This window comes from Mesoplodon mirus, assembly GCF_964341445.2.
Source record: "Mesoplodon mirus genome assembly, chromosome: 5".
Classification (NCBI taxonomy): Eukaryota; Metazoa; Chordata; class Mammalia; order Artiodactyla; family Ziphiidae; genus Mesoplodon; species Mesoplodon mirus.
Genome location: NC_138980.1, coordinates 132,377,004 through 132,393,556, shown reverse-complemented (window position 1 = coordinate 132,393,556; position 16,553 = coordinate 132,377,004). Strand labels below are relative to the sequence as shown.

At 33.3% G+C, this 16,553-nt stretch overlaps 1 protein-coding gene across 12 annotated transcripts in view; it reads right to left on the bottom strand.

The window, feature by feature from the left end:
- ADAMTS6 (ADAM metallopeptidase with thrombospondin type 1 motif 6) overlaps positions 1 to 16,553 on the bottom strand; it is a 290,570-nt gene that overhangs the window by 120,656 nt on the left and 153,361 nt on the right. For 11 of the 12 annotated variants that reach the window (XR_014294256.1, XR_014294257.1, XM_082623510.1 and 8 more), the window contains one exon: positions 214 to 360. The exons of the other annotated variant lie outside the window; for it this stretch is intronic. Coding sequence is in view for 9 of the 11 variants with exons in the window: in XM_082623510.1 (XP_082479636.1) it covers positions 214 to 360 (147 nt within the window). In the remaining 2 variants the exon portion in view is untranslated. The remainder of the gene's footprint in view (positions 1 to 213; positions 361 to 16,553) is intronic. 12 annotated transcript variants of the gene reach the window in all.

Genomic DNA, 16,553 nt, shown 5'->3' with positions numbered 1-16,553 from the left:
CTCCTAATCTGTTCAGTTTGTGTTCTGTTTGAGTATGCAGGAGAAAATTTGCCACAATGATATAGTTAAGTATTTTGGGAACAGCCTGAAATATGGGAACACTGGGCCCTATAAAAGTTACTCATTATGCAACGTTTGAAGCACTACATATTAGGCTTCTATCAATGGCTTACTTCTGGAGCAATTCATCATCACTCTCCAGAGATTACTTACTCTAGAAAGCTGGTGATATAGTCTCGACTGCAGGCAGACCAGGAAAAGGGATTGGTATTTGCAGTAATGTGAGCTGCCATAAGTTTTGCTGCTTCATGACCTTTCGTCCCACAAGAATTTCCAATTCCATCATGGTTCATACCAAAACTGTTTTAACAAGGAAGAAACATAAGAAACATAAAAGAAAAAAATAAGAAAAAATAAAACAAACCCTCAATACATCCTTTATTTCCTTATTTGATCATTTATTAGCCTTATCAACATATGGCTTCCATCAAGATAGACCAGATCCTCTAAGGAAATATAGAATTAATGTTGAAGAGATTAAGGAATAATTCAATGATACAATATATTTCTAAATCACTTTAAATTTATTATATACTCTCAAATGTTATCTCATATGATATAGTCTCTCCTTGAACAGAGAGGGGATATATATTAATTCTAACTTTATAGATGAGAAAAACTGAGACTAACTAAAGATAATTAACCTATTAAAGATCACACAGTTAATAAGTGTTGAAATTGTTAGTAGAACCTACCTCTAACATGCTAGAGTTCAAGCTACCTCACTTGCTGAATCCAAAAGGGAATTATGAAAAGATAGTTATGACCCATAGAGTTCTAGGTTATAGGCCAAACATAAAAGTCCTTTTTCTTATTAATATGGATAAAGGAGAATTAAATACATTATGTAATTTATGTTTGTGTGTGTATGTGTCTTCAAAACACCTTTTGAAAAATCCTGATACATTTAAGGATTATGAATATAGCCTTTTCTTTACCATGGTCTCCCTGAGTTTTTAAAGCTTTTCTTTGTCATTTTTTCCTGTGTCCTGTAGCCATGCTTAGTGTTATCAATCTGAGTTAAGAACATATCTCAATTATAAATCATAAAATTTTTCTGTAAAGGATCTACCTACTGCATATGAATAAATTTAAGCCTTTCATCACAAGTAGCCAGAAGTTTAGGTGAAAATCACTAAAAAAATCCTTATTGTGTCCACTGTGACATTCTAATAAATGCACCATGATATGTGTTCAAGGGAATAAGTAATTTGTGTGATATGAGTATAATACAGATAAGAATAGTTGCTGGAAAAAAATTTAGAGAGATAGTTGAGAACAGATAATCACAAGATAATAAATGAAAGTAAATATCGATACTTTTGGCAGTGTACAGACTTTGAAGATTTGTCAGAAAGAGCAACTGAAGATTTCTGAGTAGGAAAATATGGAATTGACCTGTATTTTAGACAGATCATTATAGTAATTCTGTGGTGGAAACAATAGAGTGGAAAGAGAATAGAGCCAGGGAGCACAGAGAGAAGATGATAACCAATTAAGAAGTGATGTAGGTCTGAACTAGGGCACAGGATAGAGAAGTGGGATTAGATTTGAGACCTGTTCAGGAAGGTGAATGAAGTGGCCTCATAAATACAATATAAAAGAGCTATAATAAAGACATATAATATGTCCGTGTATGGCGGGAGGAGGGAGGAGGAACTAATAATTCAGGTATAGGGACTACAATAAGCAAAGGAAGAGAATCATATGAGAGCCCTTCCAAATAACCAAATACCCTTCCAAGAACATCAATACTTAGTCTTCTTGTGTTTGACATCAACACACTCAAGTCAACCTCTTCTAGGAACATAATGGTGGAATTTACTGTTTGTTGAATTAGACATACATTCTGTGAAAACAATCAGCTATAGATTTACATTAAAAATTCCTTACTATAAATTTATAATTCAATAAACAATATTCTACATTTCTCTCAAAGGTTGATGCTACGATGTGATTACTACTATGATTCTTTTCAAATGATGATACTGATAGCTTAAAAAATATTATGTCCTTTAGCAGTAGTCTCATACAAATCTCTGAGTAATATTAAGATAGTTGTAGGCAGGCACAGATAGCTTTCAGAAAATCACTTTTGAGATTCCCAACTTCCTTACTTACTCTTTTCTAAAAATAAAGCGTCTTTTGAAATCATATTTCTCCCACGTTATAAAAGAAAGACTTATCTTTCAGTCATCCATAATTTTACAATAGTTCATTGCCTTTGGCTATAAGAAATGGGTGTCAAGGAAAGAGACAACTGGAAACATTTAGGGTCAGCAATGAGAAAAAGAATGACTTTGTTGATTAAATAACATATGTAGTTTCTTGTTTTCATCAAGTTTATAGGAAGATATTATCAAATTAACAGCTGATGGGTTGTTAAAAAATTTGATGATAGGTCACCATGGTTACGTTTTGACAAAGAATTCAAAAGGAGCTCAAAGAACTGAGTGATATTTCTATAATAAATTCCTTTCATCTTATCTACTTATGTGATCCAATTTTCTCAACATTCACATCTATAGAAACAAAATAAAGAAACTGAATTGGTGCTAAAATCCTGCCTCATTCTAGCAGTAATGAAGTAACGGCAGTAATTGAAAATATACATTTGAAGATACACCTTCTAACAAAAACTTTATTTTTATATTTAATTATTAAAATTCATAATATGTATATTCTTCTAATCAATTATTAACTAATAATTGTAATGTAATGAACATGTAATTCAGAAAAAAAATTTTATGATCACAGGAAATTTTAAAAATGTAATTGCAACTTAAAATTTTTTGTTACAGAGATATTTGATATAATTAAAAATACTTTTAAGCATAAAAACATATTTTAAAAGTATATTAAGAAATATTAAAATATACATTAGGATTAATATTCTGGGAGGGAAAGGAAGAGCAGACATATTGAGTTAAAGGAGGGAAAAAAGATGCAAATTTTGGCTATAAAAGAAGAAGCTGTTAGTGTATTTTTAAAATAATCTTTAAAAACATATTTATTTATTTATTAATTTGGCTGCACAAGGTCTTAGTTGCAGCACGCGAGATCCTCATTGCCGCATGTGGAATCTAGTTGCATGACCAGGGATCAAACCTGGGCCCCCTGTTTTGGGAGCACAGAGTCTTACCCACTGGACCACCAGGGAAGTCCCCTGTTAGTGTATGTTTAAAATGCATAATGATGGTTACCAAATTGCTATGGCATTTAGATTCAATCAGGTATATTTAAAGGAGGTTTTTATTTTTTACATACTAATTTTTGCAGTAGTCTAGAAATTCTATCCTTTGCAATTAGTTAAGACATTAAAAAATTTGGACATCAACTGAAAAATAACCAAACAATAGGGTACATAGTTTTTAAAAGTTCAGAAGTATAGGAAGGAGATATGGGGTATATGTATATGTATAGTTGATTCACTTAGTTGATTCACAGCTGAAACTAACACACCATTGTAAAGCACTTATACTCCAATAAAGATGTTAAAAAAAATTCAGGAGTATATATGGGAAAAGATTTAAAAACTAATGAACTCAAGTATCTGAAGAAGTAAACCTTAAATTCTATTTCTACTTACAATCCTTATAGTTTAAGTGTCACATGCAGAAAGCTGTCTTAAGGATTTCAGTTTCAGGTGTCTAAGAGAATGTATACTTTTGCAGCTTATATTTAAAACATAAGAAATCCCAGAAATGACCTGACCAATGTCAACTAGTTCACTAACAGTGACACAAAGTGAAATGGGAGTTTACAATTGCCGTTCATGACATCAGCTTCAAAAGATCCTTCTAGGGTTTCCCTGGTGGCGCAGTGGTTGAGAGTCCGCCTGCCGATGCAGGGGACACGGGTTCGTGCCCCGGTCCGGGAAGATCCCACATGCTGTGGAGCGGCTAGGCCTGTGAGCCATGGCCGCTGAGCCTGCGCGTCCAGAACCTGTGCTCCGCAACGGGAGAGGCCACAACAGTGAGAGGCCCGCGTACCACAAAAAAAAAAAAAGAAAAAAAGATCCCTCTAATACACTGACCAGGCTGGAGAAAGAGAGAGTGTGAGTGTGTGTGTGCGTGTGTGTGTGTATGTGTATGTATGTATATATACATATATATATATACACATATATATTACAGATAAGCTCCTTCCTGAGGAAACTCTATCAGTGAGGAGTTTGTCAAAAGAAATGAAACTTACTAGTGTTTAGAGAAAATAAACGAGTCTACTTTAAACCATCATACCAGCAAAAATTAGAACGTTACCTAGGACTAAGTGTTGACAGTGGTATAGAGAAACTGGGATCTTAGCACGCAACAGTTATAGTCTGGTCAGGCAGCAGTTCCAGAGAGCAATTCAGCAGTATTTGGTCATATTAAGTAGAGGAAACATTATGACCCAGCAATCCTGTTCTTGGAGAGATATCCCAGAAATATTCCCAAAGGGAACTTGTATGAGGATGTTCATGACAGAATTATTTATGATAGCAAGGAGTTGAAGACAATCTAGGTGTTTGTCACTGGGGAATGGATAAATAAACTTTGGCAGACGCATATTATGGAATACTAAACAGAAGTTGGAAGCAACAAACAAGATAGATGTCTACACATAAATATAGGTAGATCTTAAAAACACTGAAAAAATTGAGAAAGGGAACAAGGTCTATAGCACTATATCATACATGCAAAAAAAATGACATACATCTTATCAAATAACAAAGAAAGGCCAAGGAATTGTTCCAGATTAAAGACTTTAGAGACATTACCAAATGCAACAGAAACTGGATTGGAGGGGGGAAAGGTTATAAAAATATTGCTGGGACGATTGAGGAAATTTGAATAGGACTATATATCAGATAATAGTAGTGTATCAATGTTAAACTTTCTAATGTGATAATTATACTCTTACATAAGAGATTATCTTTTCTACTCAGAAAACAGGTGCTGAAATAGTTAGGGGGACATGTCTACAACTTATTCTCAAATAGTACAGAAAAAAATACATGTACATATACAAAAAGAGAGAGAAAGAAATGTTGCAAAATATTAACAATTTTAAAATCTGACTCAGGGACACATAGGAAATCTTTCTACTGTACCAATTTTTCCGTAAGTTTGAAAACATTTCAAACTTAAAAAGTTAAAAAATAGGGCTTCCCTGGTGGCGCAGTGGTTAAGAGTCTGCCTACCAATGCAGGGGTCACGGGTTCGAGCCCTGGTCCGGGAAGATCCCACATGCCATGGAGCAACTAAGCCTGTGTACCACAACTACTGAGCCTGCTCTCTAGAGCCCGTGAGCCACGGCTGCTGAGCCCACGTGCCACAACTACTGAAGCCCTCACGCCTAGAGCCTGTGCTCCGCAGCAAGAGAGGCCACTGCAGTGAGAAGCCCGTGTACCTCAATGAAGACCCAACGCAGCCAAAAAAAAAAAAAAAAAAAAAGAAAAAAAAAGAAGTTAAAAAATAAACACAGACATATATAAAACAACCTGCAATATTTTGCAAGGATACATATGAATTCAAATATAGATATCAAATTTATTAAAGGAGTTATCTATGGGAGGGAAGAAATGGGAGTGGAAAATGGGAATATAGAAATATATGAAACAAAAAGGGTCCTTGCTGGGACTGATAATGATGTTGTGCCAAGAAATAAGGATAGATAGATAGATAGAAAATAAACTCAACTCTCTGCTCTTGAGTTAAAAAATAATAATTAAAAAAAAAAAAAGAACAAAAGAGAGTTTGGTGAAACTGGCTCCCACCCCAGTGAGTGAATAGTGATAACAAGAGAATACTTCCATAGTTGGTTTTATGTGTTTAATAAAATTAATCATTTTATTTTAATAAAATTAATAGATTAGGCAATGATTCTCATTTCTGGAGGGTTAGAGAAAGAGAGAAAATAGGGAGAGAAAGTCTTCCTTAGGCCTCTTGTGATTCCCCCACATTTTGCTGAGTATGCCAAGTCTGCAAGGCCTGCTCTTAACCCAGGCCATTCCTCAGGACAACTTTAGGAAATGAGGTAACATCTCCCCCTGGACAAAGCACGTTTACTTACTACTTGCTATAAAAGTATTAGATTCCCCAAGCTCAGTGTTTCTCTTTTTTTGTTTTGTTTTGTTTTGTTTTGTTTTGTTTTGCGGTACGCAGGCCTCTCACTGTTGTGGGCTCTCCCGTTGAGGAGCACAGGCTCCAGATGCGCAGGCTCAGCGGCCATGGCTCATGGGCCCAGCTGCTCCGCGGCATGTGGGATCTTCCCAGACCGGGGCACGAACCCGTGTCCCCTGCATCGGCAGGCGGACTCTCAACCACTGCGCCACCAGGGAAGCCCGTTTCTCAGTTTTGATGTAAACCCACTACATGTGTGGCATTCATCTGGGCCATACTGTGTTGCCCATGTGGGATTTGGGGCCAAAAGGAACCAAAATAAATATGCTGATGCTTATGCTGCTTGCTGTGCTGAAGTCTCTGATCCAGGAATCTCATGTCTTTTGCTAGCATCCATGCAATGGTAATAAGCTAACTTATTAGCTTATAAATAATGTAAAATCAAATCTCAAACTCAATGAGAGAGAAGTTTGTAGTTGATTAGGATAACATACCCAACTATGGAAAGCTAAGTAATCCTGAAACTAAAGTACTTCAAGATTAGTCTTAATTTTTCAGAAAATGAAGCCCCAAATCTATTAAAACAAAGTAAGTTATTTCCCAGTAAATAAATTATATGTTGAAGATTTTCAACTAAATCTCCCAGGGGAAAGAAATGAAAGATCAGAAATTCCCTTTCTCATATCTTAGTACTTCTGATGTATTTCAAAAGTTTAAAGGACACTCGTATTTCTACATTGTGAGTAAAAAGTTTTCCTTTTTCCTCTAAGATATCACCCAAAAGCAATAAGAAAATAACCACAAACTTTACATTTAATGAAAAGTAGGAAACTTCTAAAACCATAAACCACCATATCATAATGTATGTGGGAGGATGATTGAATACAGAAAAATTAGAGGAATGTGGAAAGACACACATAGGGGACAACAATAAGTGACCTAAGCTAAAACGAGTAGAGCATGTTCTCCAAAGTTAAGTGCAACAATCTGAGGGACAAAACCAACAATACTTTCTTATAAGCAATTGGTGTAAGGGTGCAAACTGTTGGAATATACACCCTTGTTCTAGTTGTCAGAGGAAGAGTAGATGGGGCTAACTGGCGAGTCATAAAAACCATATTTGTAGGAATCAGTCTGTCAGTGAGGAAAGGTGAAAGAGAGATTCTACCTTGCCAGCAGTTGTTAAAGAAATACAGGGTTAGAGAACTTGAATCATACAATACTGTATATCAGTAATAAATTCCTGCTGAGAAAGTAGCTCTGGTGCCTACCCAACATAAACCTTCTACAAGTAGTTCATCCAGAAAAATCAAACTCATTCAAAGATGTGATTCAAAAGGAACAAGAAGTATGTCTAGAATATATTAAATATTTTTTTTAAAAGAACAGGAAAATACAAACAGAAGATGAGGGACACTTGGCAGAAAAAAATGTTGCTACAGGAAAGATAAAAATTGGACACACATGAACTCAAACTTAACGAAGCCATCATTTCATAAAAACAAGAATTTAACGCAGAGATACAAGCAATCAGGGAAGATACAGCAAGACGAGAGATGAAAGCATGAACTGTCAGAGGAAATAAATGTGGGGGGTGTGTGGAATAAAACCATCACAGAAAAAAGGCCATGATGAGTTAGCAAAAAAAAAAAAAAAAAAAAAAAAAAAGTCAACTGCTGAAAACATTCCTCATAGAAGTAAAAAGAGCAAGCAAAATAAAATTGTACAAAGAGTTTAAAAGGATCAAAGTAAAGGAATCCAATATATATATCACTGTTGTCCCTAAAGAGAAGAATCAAAATAATAAACAGAAAGAAAAGTGACTTAAAAATACAAGAAAAATTTCAAGAAACAAAAGTGCCTAAAATCTCATCAAATGTGAACTATTTTACTAGGAAAAACTGACACAGGTGAATCCACACTGAGTCACATCCTAGTAAACTTACTGGACATCAAAATAAAATATAGTTTGGGCAATCAGGGCAAAAGAACAAATTACCTGTAATAGTAAAACAATCAGATTAACTTCAGATTTCTCCATGGTGACATTTAACACCAGCACACAATAGAGCAGTGCCTAGGAAAAATCTTGTATCCAGCCAAACTGAGTATAAAATCATTTTGAACAAGAACTCAAGAAATAGAGATGTTATGAATCATTCTAACAAACATTGCTTCAAGATAAACTTCAGCTTTGTTTAAAAATAATGTAAAAGTTTGATGGTTTATTGACTCTATGTGACTCTATTTGAGTTTCATAGCAGGAAATGCATACAACACAAGTGAAAGTGGTCACCAGTCAGATTAACTCCCTTGTCATACTTCTTAATTGTATTTTCTTGTTTTGTTTTTCTGAGGTTAATTTATTCTCTTATGTTCATAATATATGATATTTTATATCATACATAGTTAAGAGAGAATAAAACATATATTTACATTTTAAAGAATAATTATAAAGCAAACATCCATGTTATCTCTACCAAATTTAAGAAATACAACATTTTCAGAATAATAAAAGCTTGTCTCCTGTATTCACCTTAACAGTTATATTCTTCTTCCTCCCCTGAACTACTATCTTGACTTCTGTGGTTATCATTCCCTATGCAACTCTAAACAATATATGTTAACTCTGCCTGGTTTTGAAATCTATAAAAGTGGAATCACACTGTATCTATTCTTTTAAAACTTGCTTCTTTTATTCAACAATTTTTTAGAAAGCATCATCTCTGCTGAGCCGTCTAGCTATATACATCATTCATTTTCACTGCTATATAGATTTCCTCTATAAATACACCATTTAATTATCCATTCTATGATGAAGGATTTGCTGTGGTTCCTGATATGGGGCTACTATGGATAATGTTTCTATGAGCATTCTTAAACATAATTCCTGGTCATATGTGTAAGAGTATCTCTAAAACAGCTCCTTAAACTTTTGGTGTCCTTTACATTCTTAAAAATATTGAAGACCCCAAAGATCTTTTGTTTATGAGGTTGTATGTGGTGATATTTATCATAATAAAAATTAAAACTGAGAAATTTTTTAAAGTTATTAATTCATTTTAAGTAATAATAAACCCAATACATGCTAACATAAATAACCATTTTAATTTAAAAAATCTTCCCAAACAAAAGAATGTCAGAGTAATAGCATTGTTTAATTATATTTTTGCTAATCTCTTTAATGTCTGGCTTACTAGAAGATAGCTGGATTCTCATATCTCCTTCGTCATTCAGTCTATTGTGGTATTTTGTTTTGGTTGAAGTATATGATGAAAATCTGGCCTCACACTAATGTATAGTTAGAAAGGGGAAGAGTATTTTCGTTAGCCCTTTCAGATAATGATAGATTTTTTTGATTCTACAAGAAAACTTGACAACAAGTAATTGCTTAAAGGTTAGTTGAAATGTGGATTCTGAATCCATTATCAGTGATATCTTTGTATCCTGTTTCATCAATATCACCAATCTCACTGGAAAAGTCTTTAAGCATTAGGAAGCTGTCAAGCTCATATTGACAGCTGGAACTTATCCTAAATTTGAATTTTTGCTCAAAAGCTCAAATTTCATCATTGGCAATAAATAACGTTGGTTGTTTTCCTTGAACAATAAGCTCATTTGTTCATTTTTCAAGTGAATTTCTGCCAACAACCCATAGTTTCTCATTTGTTCTTTTAAATAAAAATTGTGATCCAGGGAAAAAGCAGCTAGTTCATCTGAGATATGGAGCAAAACGTGCTTTACATACTTCCCATTTTGTGATACAGATGATTTGATAAAAGACACGTACTTAAGGGTCATGATTTAATAAAATTAGTAATTCTTTTGCTTCATCAAAGACATTCTTAAGTGAAACTGGCATGATGGTGACAAATGCAATGACTATTAGTATAGTTGCCTTGATTCATGCTAAGTGCCAGTACATACCCATCACTGTTTTTGTGCAGAGTAAACAACACAGTTTAAAAAAAAAAAAAAGACAAATTAAGTCTTAGTATTATTATCAAAGTAGTTTTAATCTGAAAGTGTTTTGGGAATCCCAGGGACTATGGACCACAATTTGAGAACCACTGCTCTGGGATATTTGTAGAAAATAAATTCTTGGGTCATAGTTAGATAAAATTTCAACTTTGCTAGACAATATCAAACAGCTTTTCAAAGTGGTTGCACCAATTTGCATTCTCACCTGTAGTGTATAAGAATTCCAGTTGTACCACATCTTCACCAATATTTGGTATTTTCAGACTTTTAAATTTGTGCTAATCATGGTGGATATAACTTATATTTTCCTGATCATTAATCAGATTGAACATCTTTTGACATATATGTTTATCAAGCATTTGGATTTCTTCTTTTGTAAAATGTTCAAGTACTTTGCATATTTAATTTGTAGGAGTTCCTTACATCAGCTACATGTCATTTGCAAACATCTTTTCCTACACCGTGTCCTATCTTTTCATTTTATGGTGTTTTTCAATTAAGTTTTTAATTTTAATGTAGTTAATTTGGTCAATCATATACTTAATGGTTAGTATTCTTTATCTCTTACTTCTATTATATGTTCTAAAATCTGTAATGGTTTGACTTCTACATTTCGGTATTGTTGGATCCTATGGTAAGAATATATTTAGCTTTGTAAGAAAACGCCAAACTGTCTTCCAAAGTGACTGTTAATACATCTTAAGCTTATGTATGGCTTGACACAGGTATCTATTTATACTAGTTACTTCACTAAGCAGAAAGTATTTTTTTATATTTTGTTTTATTCACAGTGCTTAACATCTGATCAGAGTTTAATAATTGGAGATGAACACTTAGAGGGTTAGTGAAGTGAACAAAAAATCTATCAGCTGAGATTTAACTTGGATAAACTGAGGAGACTCACAAGGTTAAAATGCAGATCTAATAAACATTCTCTTATAAAGCACGGAATCCACAGAATCTGACGCTCCATATTCACTACAATGAACTTCATTTTTTTCTGCACTTGTTCTTGAAATTACCATAACTGGAGTTATATAACTCACAAGTACAGGAAGGCTCAACTCTGCTCATGGGTTCTAGGACTAATTTTGTTCACCATTAGGGAGTATATAGAGAGACTGAAGCCAATAGCTTTGTGGAACAGCAATAAATATGGCATGTTGTTGGTCCAGTTCAGTTCTAGTTTTTGAGGTAAGTGTAGTTGTTGGGCTCTGGTCCTACTTTTTGTGAAAAAGACACTACCCTGCACATAAATCTTTAGTAACTGAATTCCTTGATTATTTCACCTACTCCTGAGACTCTGAGACCTTGACCAGTATTCCACTTCTTTTTGATCAGGGATTCCATTTGGCTTAGTGGTATTAAAGTTCTGGGTATGTAGCCCAGGTTCCCTTATACTTCACCCTCTGGGATACACACAGCTATCTACAGGACTTCCCTGATATTGACAATTTCCTGACTGAATTTTTATCTAAACACTGCTGGCAGACTAAACTAGTAAATTTCTCACAAAGTGAATTGGATTTGATGTGCTTAATTAATTAGTTAGCATAAGTTACTTTAAATAGAACCCGTTGATTATATAGCAGGAGGTATTGCGAACTAGACCAATTTAGAAAATAAAAGCTTATGACTATAGCATAGGAACACGTAGCTGCTTTATTAGAGTGTTATTTTACTCATGGTTTTGTGTGCTTTTGTTAAGAACTATTGATGCTTATGCATTGTGCTGCTCTAGGCAAAAATATAAGGTCAAGGCCAAAGGGAGAGAGAAGACAGTGGCTGTGGAGTGTGGTTAAAAAGAAAAAGATGATGCAATTAGGTTTGTCAGGTTTGATCAAAACCCTTAGCAGTTTAATTTCTGTAGGAAAAATTGTGAAGCAGAGTTTGAAACTCTGGTTGCTAATCAATTTTTTCATATGTAAACATTTAAAAACACAATTTTAAATAACATAGGATCTTAAGAATTACAACTATACCATTAGAGGGGGAAAAAAAAGGCACTCTATTCTTTTGGCCTGATTTCTTCACCTGCCCTATCCAGCAGGGTTTCTCTTCTCTGGGGCACAGTCCTACCTGGATGGTCCCTCTCACTAAAGTGCAACCTAGGTTCTTGACTTCACCCCATATGAGAACAGGTGTTCATTCAATGCATGGAGAAACACTCAGGAATCATACAAATCACCTATTAACCTATCAACACCATTTTAATAAAAAGGTTAATTAAAATCCTGTCATATATTTTTTATGAAAACTGACATTAAGATTGCAAAATTGATATAGGAAAGTAAAGGGTCAGAAAGAAACCAAGAGGATTTTGAAGAAGGAGGGCAGAACTTCAATATCTGTTATAAAACTATGGTAATTAAAGCAACATGATCTTGGCACAGGGAACCTTTGAAAATAACAACAATAAAAGCTCCAAAACAAAAATGGAACAATATTAACATTTGTTAAATCTGATTGGTGTGCTCAGGGATGTCTGTCGTAACATATGCACACATGCATACAAGCATACATACACAAACACAGAATATTTCAAAGTAAAATGTTTTAAAAGAAAATAGATAGTGAATTCATGTACCTGAACATATAAAGAATACTTTGTTCTAAAACTTAGCAATTAAATTTTCCTTTCAGACCAATTATACAAGATAGCTGACTTGCTTTCGTAAATTGACTTAGTTCTAAAGTTTTAAAGCTAATTTTGGGGACCTTGAAACATTCTACTCCAGAAATAATAGTAAAAATTATTTTTCTATGTCCAGGGTAGCCTACACAAGCCTATTTAACCTATTTTACAGGCTAAAACTGTGCCTCTGAAATGAAAAATAGTATATGACAACAGTGTTGGAACTAACAATTAAACAAAATGGAATACATTTTAATTTTTTCTCTGTAGAATTAATAGTACTCAAAGAAAAGCAGGTTTACTAAAGGAAAAGATAAGTGAAAGTTACTGAAGAAGTACTAAAAGGTACTTGTAAGTATTATCAAAAAGTTCTGTAGGTAAATGGTTCTGATTCTTTTATGTCTGAATCTTAAAATTTGTGTTTTTCTTATTTTCCTTCATAAAGATATACCACGAACACTACATAACCCCAACCTAGCAGTTTTGCTTTTCGTTTTGGCTCAGAGGTACAAACTTCCAGTTCCAAAATAAATGAGTTATGGGTATGAAATGTACAGTGTGGGGAATATAGTCAATAACTTTGTAATATCTTTGTACGGTGACATATGGTAATGACTTATTGTGGTGGTCATTTTGAAATGTATAAAAATACCAAACCACTGTGTTGTGTAACAGGAACTAACATAGTGTTGTAGGTCAATTACACTTCAAAAACAAACAAACTCATAGAAAAAGAGATCAGATTTGTGATTACCAGAGGAAGCGGATAGGGGGAGGGGGAACTGGATGATGGTGGTCAAAAGGTACAAATTTCCAGCTACAAATAAGTACTAAGGATGTAACAACATGATAAATATAATTAACACTGCCATGTGTTACATATGAAAGTTGCTAAGAGAGTAAATCCTAAGAGTTCTTATCACAATTTTTTTCTATTTCTTTAATTTTGTATCTATATGAAATGATGGATGTTTACTACACTTATTGTGATAATCATTTCATGATGTATGTAAGTTTAATCATTATGCTGTACATCTTAAACTTATACAGCGTTATATTCAATTACATCTCAATAAAACTGGAAGAAAAAAAGAATACAAAAAAAGAAGTGAATTAGAAGATGTTCTTGAAGCAGTTGATCAAGAGTTGGAAAACTGACCAAGAGTAGGAAAAGAGAAAGTGAACAAAAAGACGTTTTCCTTCAGGAGAGGAGCCTTTGTCTTCATTATCACTGTATCCACAATACATTCTACATTAGGTAAATATAGCAGGTGCTCAGTGAATCTCTGGAATCAATTAAATTGTACATCATTGAGAGAATACCTACTGATCAACTGTAAATCATGAGACATAATTTGGTAAGTATCATACATGTATACCTCCCTTGGTGGTAAATAATGTACTAAAAGTACGTAGTATCATATAAAAAGTAATAAGAGGAGGAGAGGGGAGGTTTTGGGTCAAAATAAATGGCATCAACAGCCAGAGACAAGGTGGTTGCTATACAGAGACTGAGAGATTATGCACTAAAGGTTATTCATTAAGTTAAAGCTTCTATAACTCAGGGAGAGCCTATCATACATATTAATCTATTGTTACACATGCTTTTCTCAAATACCTTTCTTTAGTAAAGTACATAGTTTTCTATGAAACTGATATTTTTTCATTTGAAACTATATGTAACAAAACAGAATTTCCTTTTATACGAAGGTAGATAGATAAATAGATAGATATGGAGAGATACATATAAGGAGAGAATTTAAGTTTTGTATTTTTTAAGATATATAAGAGGCAGCTCATTTGTGATTATATTATACATCATTTCACCATATATTATATGACCACTTAAGATTTCAAAAGTAATACAATGTATATTGTACCACAAAATAATAGCTTACTCTTAATTTTGGTATACAATTATTACTGGTTCTTTTGGAAGATTTGTAAAAATGAAAAAGAGTAAACATAGACTACTGAGTATAAATTTAATATGCATTTAGTCTGGATTTCTTTTAAAAATCAAAATAGATGTTTTCAAACCTAACAAAATCTGTACAGCTAAGGAAAATCTTAAAATGCTTAATTGAATTTTTGTATCTAAGCAATCAATTTTACCATGTTGCTAATATATTATCATCATTATTCTTGTTAGATAACCATGGTACTTTAAACCCTGCCTTTCATTTTGTTAAATAATCACTAGTACACAGAACATGTACTTTTAAATTCTCCACTAAAAGAAAAAATCAGTAGATGATCAATCAGTTCTTCAAAAAGATAACACATTTACAATTCCAGAAAAAAAGAACAGTTTCCTAATGTTTTTTAACATGATTAAATTTCTCTTCAAAAAGTGATGAGATAATTATAGTCTAAATTGTGACAACTATAAAATCTCAAAACTAAGCCTTCTCATTGTAGCAGAAAAATACAAAGGAAGAAAGGGACATCTTTCTTTACAATTATTTTCCATTTATAATCTCTTTGATCTGTTCTTATTCATAACTGATCTTGGTTATGAATCACTTGTTATAAAAAAGCAAAGACAAAATTTAAGGGATGTAGTCAGAAACTTCTATACCCACATCTGGCAAACGTTTTTTAGATTTAACAGTTACCCACTAGGATAGTTATTACAATTTGTTCATGTGTTTTCAAAAACAGAGTTTGGAATTTCACTTCTACTTCTGGGCTTTATATACAATTTACTAAACTAAGTGAACTCAAGATTCTGAACTTATTTAGGAAGATATTTAACAATGGGGTGCCTAACAGAATCTAGGACCTAGACTCTTTCCATATGTGTAGAAAGCAATGTTCACATTTAGTATAAACATTTCTGACTTGAAAGTTAGGTTTCCAAAGCCAATGAAATCACTGTAATACATTTACATCTTTTCTACTGCTACTTTACACTTTTTTCCTTTCATCTAACTGTAAAGATGCCAGGAACCAGAGGAAACAAGCTATTTGAGATATACTAAGATTTTGGGTGCGGTGTATAGGTGTATGTGCATTTGTGTGTGTGTGTGTGTGTGTGTGTGTGTGTGTAGGGAAAAGGTAGGGAAGATAGGGAAATCATGGCAAAGATAGGGAAGGTAGCTGGAACAAGGAAACCTTTGTTATTATAATCTTCCTTGTACTATGAGCAGAATGTAAATGAATTAGTTTATGGCAGCTGAAATTCATATCAACCAATTAGTACAATGGTGTCTGCCTACAAATTCATTTCTGTTTTTCCAGTAAAATGAAGGGAATGCCTTATCAAAGTTCCTAAAGTTGATAGTGACTAAATTTTACTTCAGTAGGTTTATTATTTCTGTAACACACATACATACACCTACTCCATTCTGTAATTCCAGACACTTAATTCAGTAATTACCTGACTGGTTTAATCTATTTTTTGTCATTACTGCATGTCATGGCAAAGACTTAATCACTGAAATAATTTAATTGTTAGACTCTATTATAAGAACTTTTCTAAAAAACATCTTTATGTTATTATCATTGTTTTAGCTACTATGGGAGTATGTCTGCATATGTGACAGCCTATATATGAAAATGTATATTGTATATATAATATATATATACGTGTGTATGTATGTGTGTGTGGACAAATAGGTAACATAATTTTGGCATCTTCCTGGCCCTGACAGTAATGGAGTGGCATTTTAATAATAATAGTAATATGTTCTAATTTTAAAAATATAAAAATTTTATAGTAGATTCATAAAATCTAGTGTAAATAGGAAAAAATAGGAAAATAATAC